The 10,000-nt window shown below is 43.4% G+C and overlaps 1 protein-coding gene across 1 annotated transcript in view; it reads left to right on the top strand.

Moving 5' to 3' along the window:
* meis1a (Meis homeobox 1 a) overlaps positions 1-10,000 on the top strand; it is a 64,678-nt gene that overhangs the window by 53,221 nt on the left and 1,457 nt on the right. The window contains exons 10-11 of the mRNA XM_028598191.1: positions 3,570-3,628; positions 8,724-8,813. Of these exons, the coding sequence (XP_028453992.1) occupies positions 3,570-3,628; positions 8,724-8,813 (149 nt within the window). The remainder of the gene's footprint in view (positions 1-3,569; positions 3,629-8,723; positions 8,814-10,000) is intronic.

The following is a 10,000-nucleotide window of genomic DNA, read 5'->3' as shown; positions in this document are numbered from 1 at the left end:
TCTGCGATTTGGATATTGCACTAAAGTGCATAATGTGATTTTGATATATAATTGTGATTTCTTGTGCAAATAAAAGTGACAAAAACGACCAAATCGTTGGATAATTTCAAGGGGGTAAGCGAGCGTCTGGAATGCGTAGCTCCTATGGCGCCATTTTGATGCTAACAAGTGATCACCTCCCGTTAGCATCCCATTGACTCCCATTCATTTTGACGTCACTTTGACAGCGAATAACTTTACATCTGAAGCGTTTAAAGACTCTATTTGTGCGTTGTTTATTTCTAAAGAAACACGACAATGTATAAAAGGCTCCATTACCTTGTAGCTCAAGTTATGGCTCCGTAGCAGACGCTTTTATAAAAATAGGCTAACGATTGGGTCATAACCACGAGACTTACTGTCACACAGTAGAGGAATTACCGTATAGTACAGGAGAAGCTCACAGGCAGTTTGGACTTCCATTAGCTGTTTAGGTTTAATTCCTAATGTTAACTAGCATGTTAGTGATCAGTAATTAGCCTGTGTCTATGTTATCTCCTTACATATACCTACACTCTCCGTCTCTGTAAGATTGGGAATGATTGAGATTTCTCTCGGCACAGCTACCAGAAGACTTCACACTTTCAGACACGTTGCTCACGTCACATCTACGTCTTCAAGCTCAGTTGGAGGCTGCTCAGTAACACTCAGCCAGCACCGGGAAAGAGACTTCTGATATCCTTCACTGGTCTCAGACCAGAGACACGGGGTCTGCTGGTCCATTTCTTTAATTAACTGTCTGTGGTTATCACCACACGTGATTTTTTTTTTTTGAACATTTATTGAAATTTATTGAAAAAAAAAACTATTTTAGTACTCTATTCAGACTCAAGCAATAAATGATCAGTTCACTACTTTCATTGAATTTGGGTGTTTTATTCAATGTTGTAGCATGTAAAGAACAATTTCATAATAGAAAAACGTAGGAATTTTCCATTTCTTTAATTAACTGTCTGTGGTTATCACGCGTTTTGGCGCGCATACCTCTCCGTACGATATCATACGGAGCCGTTCATGAGCCGTGCATTGAGCTAAAGCAGATCCAACTTTTACTCTTCCTCTCCTCTCCATCTCACCCTCCATCTCTCCTCTTCGCCATTTTTTTTGTCTCCTGAAAAGGCCACTTTGGCTTTTGTGTTCCTGAAAAGAAAAGAAAAGAAAACAGGGTCATCCCTCCCTCCAACTTTTTCTTTCTTCTTTCTTTACACCGCCCGTCTCCTCCCCTCTTTTTCCGAGTTGAAATGGAAGCCACCCTCCCCCGGAGGGGTGGGTGGGTAGTGGAGGGGTGAGAGAGGGTGTAGGAGGACTTTGTAGGGGACATAAATCAAGTGGGAAAGCACATTGCTTTCACTGCAGGGGCGGGTCAGGAGAGGTTGACAGGCGCTTCAGAGGGCTTTTGGGCTGAGGAAGAGCAGAGTAGAGAGGGGGGAGAACGGTGGGAGTTAAAGGGAGAGAGGGGAGGGGAGATGGTGGGGGTCACAAAAGGTGCCGGGTCATAGGTCATGCATACCAGGATGATGGCTTTCAAGAGTGCACTTAGAAGGGTGCTTGTTCGAGCCCAGGGCTGCACGGGGTGAGGGACAGACTGATCTCTTGAATTGGCGTATGTATGAAACGCCAATTTCTATTCCGTTCTTGTGTGATATCAAGACGCTTAATCTCATTTTTGCGTGTATATCAACGCAAATCGGCCGCCATTGACCTACATTGCGAGTCAATTTCCGCCGTAGCGAGTAGTATAAAGGAACGGGGGATTGAGTAAGGAGGTGGTGGATGGGTAAAACACAGGACTTTCACCCGGGGAGAGCTAGGTTCGCGTGTGGCAATTTTTCTGCCTTTTTTTTTTTTTTTTTTTTGTTTTTAATAAGCCTTACCCAATGTTTCTTTCCTAAACCCAACCATTTATTGTGTTCCTAAGCGTGTTTTTGTCGTTATTTTCCGTGTTTTTGTCACTGTTTTGTTACTAAAGCCTTTCCCTGTGTTCTTTTGCTAAACCCAACCATTTTTTATTTATTTATTTTTTAACAGGCGTGTAACGTTGTTCTCGCGATAGTACGTTGCGTTCTCGCGATAACACGCAACGTGGCGAGGCCACGCGGTGGGTAAGTTTACATCAGCTGTATACAGCGTAGGCGTACACGTGGATAGCTGATAATGCGTACAATAACAACGCCATTTGGCTTTATGAAAGTGGCGTGTATATTTACGCAAAGTCATGATGCCATGTTGTGAGGGAGATATCTTAATTGCGATTGTTTTGACCACTAAGAAAGCTCCAGGATTTCCATATACCCACTTAAAAAATGCCCAATGACACGCTACAACATACTTTCCATTATATTTTTGATATATTTTGAATTGTCATCTGTGTTTTTTCTTCTTCACATAGGCTAAATAAAGGGATTTCCACTGTAAATTGGTTTTACTGCGATTTGGATATTGCACTAAAGTGCATAATGTGATTTTGATATATAATTGTGATTTATTGTGCAAGGAAAAGTGACAAAAACGACCAAAACGTTGGATAATTTCAAGGGGGCAAGAGAGCGTCTGGAATGCGTAGCTCCTATGGCGCCATTTTGATGCTAACAAGTGATCACCTCCCGTTAGCATCCCATTGACTCCCATTCATTTTGGCGCCACTTTGAAAGCGAATAACTTTACATCTGAAGCGTTTAAAGACTCTATTTGTCCGTTGTTTATTTCTAAAGAAACACAACAATGTATAAAAGGCTCCATTACCTTGTAGCTCACGTTATGGCTCCATAGCAGACGCTTTTATAAAAATAGGCCAACGATTGGGTCATAACCACGAGACTTACTGTCACACAGTAGAGGAATTACCGTATAGTACAGGAGAAGCTCACAGGCAGTTTGGACTTCCATTAGCTGTTTAGGTTTAATTCCTAATGTTAACTAGCATGTTAGTGATCAGTAATTACTAATGTTAACTAGCATGTTAGTGATCAGTAATTAGCCTGTGTCTATGTTATCTCCTTACATATACCTACACTCTCCGTCTCTGTAAGATTGGGAATGATTGAGATTTCTCTCGGCACAGCTACCAGAAGACTTCACACTTTCAGACAGGTTGCTCACGTCACATCTACGTCTTCAAGCTCAGTTGGAGGCTGCTCAGTAAAGCAAGAGATCACCGGGAAAGTGCTTCTAGCCTTCATTGGTCTCCGTCCAGAGCAACGTGGTCTATTGGTCCATTATATATATGTCAATGGATTTTTTGAACATGGGAGCCGAAATAAAACCAATCACGCCACGCAGCCAGCGTTTAGACGCCTTCATTTTTCACTTTACATGTTGTGTTACATGTATGTTTATGATTTGAACCTTTTTTTTTTCCAGCTGTGCTCTGAAAATAAGAAATAAAACGAGAGAGAAAGTTGAGATCATTCAGAACATTGAAACATTGCTGCTCCACCTTATTTATAATATCTCTCTCTCTCTCTCTCGGTGTCTTTCCCTCCATCTCTTCCCTCCTCTGGTTTCTCTCCTCTTCCTCCTCTGTTCCTCAGGTTCATCAACGCGAGGCGGAGGATCGTTCAGCCAATGATCGACCAGTCCAACAGAGCCGGTAGGTTTCATATTTTTCATATTTACGCTCCGGTTGTTATCTCGGGAGATTTTACAGATTAGAGTAGGTCTAGACCACACTCACACACAACAAGAGCAAGCATTTGGTGTGACAGTGGTGAGGATAAAAGTTCCTTTTAGGCAGAAACCTGGGACAGACCGAGGCTCTTGATGGGCGGACGACTCCCACTGCCGACAGGGAAACAGATCTACGGATTTCAGAGAAATATGATTCATAATAATTGTAGCAGTTGGTACGATGAACAGTGGCAATTATAGTTAAGATAATGGAACTGTGACTAGAAAAAATACTTGTAGCAGTTCAGAGCGTAGCAGGGCTTAGCATGGCGTAGCAGGGAATAACAGGGAATAGTAGGGTGTAACATGGGGCAGCAGGGCTTAGCAGGGCGTAGCATGGTGTAGCAGGGTTTAGCATGGTGTAGCAGGGTTTAGCATGGCGTAGTAGGGTGTAGCATGGGGTATCAGGGCGTAGCAGGGAGTAGCGGGGCATAGTAGGGTGTAGCATGGTGTAGCGGGACTTAGCATGGCGTAGAGTGGCATAGCGTGGGGTAGCGTGGCGTAGCATGGTGTAGCGGGACGTAGCAGGGCATACAGCAGTAGGGCTGGGTATCGTTCAGGATCTTTCGATCCGGTGCCAATTTCAATACTTCAGTTTCGATACCGATTCCTAACGATACTTTTTCCGATACCGTATGTCTTAAAATTCATTTCAACATCAACAAAAATACATTAAACACAAAGCTTTCATTTTCCACCTTAATTGTGAATCAAAACAGTTATCAAAATTAAAAAATTCTGTTAAAACTGCTCACTCAGAGTAACATTATTAAAGGTGCCTTGCCTTGCAAGCTCAGCCTGTCAGTCAGTCATCAGGGCAGAGAAACCACCGTTGTGCCTGCTTGTCTAAGAGGAAGTGTAACGTCAACAGCACCACTAGCCCTTTCGGCTCGCCATTAAAATCATATCGCAGCAAACGCTGTCTGCGTGAAGTTTTAAAAAACTGTTACTACACTTGAGACCAACCGTGACTCTCTGTGACTTCAACAAAACTGCAGACAGTTTACTCCGTCCACACCTCTCCGTGTGCTTGTGTGTGTGTCAATATGCAGAGAGGACAGATAAACTTGCACTTACGCGCTCAGACGCTTTTTTTTGAGTTTTTCGATACTCATAGGATTTTTTTCGATACCATAAAAGTATCGACGTTCGGTACCCAGCCCTATACAGCAGCAGTCAATGTTGTGCTGACAGTAATAAATACGTGAAATATCTACCAATTACAGGGCTTTTACTTTCCGTAGCTTCATGTAGGAATGTCTCATGAGAACAGCCTGTTGGTCAAACATGGAGAAAGAGTTCATCCACATCTCTGACACCAGGATTTAATGTCTTTATGTGGGAAACCCTAAACACTGAGCATAACCTGCATCGCAACCTGAATGTGAGCAGTAACAAAAACATCCTCAGTAGTGAACTCCACCCCCCCCCAACTGCTCTCCGTGTCTTTTGCTCTTTTGGCTGCTCGGCGCGTTTTAAGCGAGCATAGAGATTAACCCGAGGGATTGAATGGCCTCCAAACCCCCAGGAGGATTAGCTCCAGACAAAGACGCTAATCGCTTTGACTGACCACTCCATTGAACATTTTAACCTGGGATTAAAACAAATAGGAGGCTTGGCTTAAAGCTCGGGGGGCTAAAGTACCGCAAGCCTTTTCGGCCCCCCCCCCCTTTGAGCTTTGTTGGCGTTTCCCGTGCAGCGCGGCTGACTCGCACACAAAAAGCCAACGATACTCCGCTGAATAACTGGCGAGGAGAAAACTGTTAAAGAGCCTGAATCCTGGGAATGTGACCGTGATTGAAAACTCTTCCCTTTAAGATGAGACTTTATCGAGCTAATGTCCCCACGAGGGTGAAAACGTTTGATTCAAAGTCGTCTCATCATTGATTAATGACGCCCCCAAAAGATCAGACACGAAATGAAAAAGATCTACAGCATAAACAAGTGGAGAGAAAAACCACGGGAGATTTTATTTTGATTTTTATGCAGAAGTGAAATAAATAACAAATATAAAACATAAACTACCGCAGCGTTGTGAGTAGGGATGCAGCAAATCCAGATTTTTGGGGTTTCGGCCGAATCCTGAATCCCCTGGTTGAGATTGTGCTGCCTCCTCCTCCCATCCTCAGTCCATGAACCCAGTAAACACATGAATGAAGTAAATAGGGACTGTCCTTCCTTTGCCGTACCTGAAGTTGCTGCATTCTGGCTGCTGTCTGGAGATTCCTTCGTGCACAACTCGTATTCTTTCGGATGTTTCGTACCAAATGTTGTAACAGCGGCCATGTTGTGTATTGTTTAGACCAGGGGTCTTCAATATATTTTAAGCCAATGACCCCTTAACTGGAAGAGACGGAGCAGGGACCCCCTGCTACATATATTGTATAAAATGAAGATGCATATTAAACTGGGCCTACAATATCTTGTAGGGGGGCCTAAAGCCTCTGTACGTACCTTTTTTTGCATAGAATACTAAGCTATTAATAGCCGAATAATTGTTGGCATGATTTTATAAATCATCTTTAAACATAATCTTTTAAACATACATGTGGCACAGGGAATCCTCAGGATTAAATGTATCTGTGGATGGCCTTATAGTGACCACCTTGGCCAGTAAACAGTGGGAATATGTTAATATTCATGTTAAGACTTTTTAATTGTTGAAAAATCTTTCCAAACCACCACCAGACAAATCAGCATTGCCGAATTGAATCCGAAGCCGAATCCTGCAATGCTGATTGGTCTGGTGGTGGCGAGGACCCTAAACAATACACAACATGGCTGCTGTTACAACATCTTACAATGTCTCATGTATGTCTGTTGGTGTTATTAATCCCATGTATGTTTGGATGTTTTTGGATGTATGTGTATGTCCTCATTTGGATGTATGTGTATGTCCTCATTTGGATGTATGTGTATGTCATTCACTGTTTGGATGTATGTGTACGTCCTCATTTTTAAACGAGCTACCCAGGGATGTACAAAGAATTTCAGCCTTTGGCTGACAATAAAGTTGTATCGTATCGTATCTGGTATGAAACATCCGAAAGAATACGAGTTGTGCACGAAGGAATCTCCAGACAGCAGCCAGAATGCAGCAACTTCAGGTACGGCAAAGGAAGGACAGTCACAGCTAAAAACTGGTGCTAACCAGACCAGACCATTACCAGCTCTGCCAGCCCTACACCGAACAACCAGCGAGCCTCAGATCACCCACGACCCAAAGCCATCCATGCAGCAGTTGGGGAAATGAAAGCCTCTGACCTGCAGCCCTGTAGCATAGTGGAAGACACTGGATTCAACCAGCTACTCCGTCTGCTTATATATCCATTGGATCTTGAGATTAGGGTGAACACTGGCCTTGTCGAAATAGTTTTTCCCACTTGTCTACCTGGCATAATTTCACCTATTTACAGTTAAAATAAAATGAAAACTACACTGCTGTGGATGTCATGTGTTTACTGTGTTAATGGACTGAGGATGGGAGGAGGATTCGGCAGAATCTGAACCAGTGGATAGGGTATTCGGCCCGAACCCCAAAAATCTGGATTCGGTGCATCCCTATTAGATAGACACACGATTACAGAGAAACTCAAAATGACTACAAATAGACACAAACCAACCCCAACGAGACACAAACCAACCCCAACGAGACACAAACCAACCCCAACGATACACAAACCAACCCCAAATAGATACAAACCAACCCCAAATAGACACAAACCAACCCCAAATAGACACAAACCAACCCCAACGAGACACAAACCAACCCCAAATAGACACAAACCAACCCCAAATAGACACAAACCAACCCCAACGAGACACAAACCAACCCCAAATAGACACAAACCAACCCCAACGAGACACAAACCAACCCTAAATAGACACAAACCAACCCCAACGAGACACAAACCAACCCCAAATAGATACAAACCAACCCCAGCGAGACACAAACCAACCCCAAATGGACACAAACCAACCCCAAATAGACACAAACCAACCCCAAATAGACACAAACTAACCCCAAATAGACACAAACCAACCCCAAATAGACACAAACTAACCCCAAATAGACACAAACCAACCCCAACGAGACACAAACCAACCCCAAATAGACACAAACCAACCCCAAATAGACACAAACCAACCCCAATGAGACACAAACCAACCCCAAATAGACACAAACCAACCCCAAATAGACACAAACCAACCCCAAATAGACACAAACTAAGCCCAAATAGACACAAACCAACCCCAAATAGACACAAACTAACCCCAAATAGACACAAACCAACCCCAACGAGACACAAACCAACCCCAAATAGACACAAACCAACCCCAGCGAGACACAAACCAACCCCAAATAGACACAAACCAACCCCAAATAGACACAAACCAACCCCAAATGGACACAAACCAACCCCAAATAGACACAAACCAACCCCAAATAGACACAAACTAACCCCAAATAGACACAAACCAACCCCAAATAGACACAAACTAACCCCAAATAGACACAAACCAACCCCAACGAGACACAAACCAACCCCAAATAGACACAAACCAACCCCAAATAGACACAAACCAACCCCAATGAGACACAAACCAACCCCAAATAGACACAAACCAACCCCAAATAGACACAAACCAACCCCAAATAGACACAAACTAAGCCCAAATAGACACAAACCAACCCCAAATAGACACAAACTAACCCCAAATAGACACAAACCAACCCCAACGAGACACAAACCAACCCCAAATAGACACAAACCAACCCCAAATAGACACAAACCAACCCCAAATAGATACAAACCAACCCCAACGAGACACAAAGCAGCCCGAAAATGAGGGAATCGTGTGTCTGACAGACGGCAGCTGTCAAGTTGTCCTCCACCTCACAGTACGAGCGTGAGCGTGATGTCATCACTGTGGGACAGCAGGCTGCAGCGAGATGATGATTAAAAAAAGAGAGTAATTCCCCCCCCACTCCCTATCCTCCCCGTGTGTGTCTGCAGTGAGCCATGCAGGACCGTATGGCCCAGATGGTCAGCCAATGGGAGGCTTCGTTGTGGACGGACAGACACACATGGGAATCAGACCAACTGGTAAGCGCACACACACACACACACACACACACACACACACACACACACACACACACACACACACACACATACACGCACATGCAAGCACACATACACAGCCACACACAAACACATACACACACATACACCACACATACACCACTCACACACACACATGCACACACACTCAATCACACACAACCACAAACACACACACACAAAAACACACACACACACATACACGCACATGCAAGCACACATACACATACACAGCCACACACAAACACATACACACACATACACCACACAAACACACACATGCATACACCACACATACAACCACTCACACACTAGGGGTGGTAACGTGTGTGTGTGCGCCGCACGGTTCGACTGACGCACGCACACACACAAACACACACAGACATACACACACACACACACACACACACACACACGGTGGATGCAGGAAAAAACGGAGAGGAGACGTAGCCTATACAGGAGGGCCTGACAGCTACGCTCGTTATTGTAAGTGCAATGATAAGTCCAATAAGTACTTTATCAAACCGTGTGTGTCCCAGCCCAGGATAGGAAATTAACTAACAATGTAAACTGTTTTTATGTTTAACGTATTCTGACTTATTCAAAAGACGGAGCTTTAAGAGTTCTTCTCTTTTTCTTTTAAAGGATACATTTTTGTAAGAGCTACACTGAAGTTGGCAGTTTGATAAATGCAGGTTATTTCAATTGATATTCTGTAATATTTCAATCTTCATGTGCAAAAAAAGGCACATAAGTTCCTATAGATTGCAATACACATTCTCCTTTTTTTTTGCCAAATAAATGAAAAGCATGTTTAAATCACGACAGTGTCTTCCCTCTTGCTGTATCAAAATCTCAGCCAGCTTTCCTCAGAGATGGTCTTAATAATGTGCTTAAAGTCAAGTCAAATTCAGTTTGTGCATGATTAGGCTACATGATATAACTATATAATTATTTAATACTGTATCCTACATTGTGGATGATTAAGCTATATACCGTATGCTGAAGTATATTTCTGGAGTGTTAAAGATTAAAAGAAAAAATAACAAGAAGCGTACAGAACCGAAAACCGTGACCCATTAAAACCGTGATACGAACCGAACCGTGGGTTTTGTGAACCGTACCACCCCTATCACACACACAAACACACACACACATACACGCACACG

Source organism: Perca flavescens, chromosome 2 (genome assembly GCF_004354835.1).
Source record: "Perca flavescens isolate YP-PL-M2 chromosome 2, PFLA_1.0, whole genome shotgun sequence".
NCBI lineage: Eukaryota > Metazoa > Chordata > Actinopteri > Perciformes > Percidae > Perca > Perca flavescens.
This window is presented reverse-complemented; position numbering and strand designations above follow the sequence as displayed.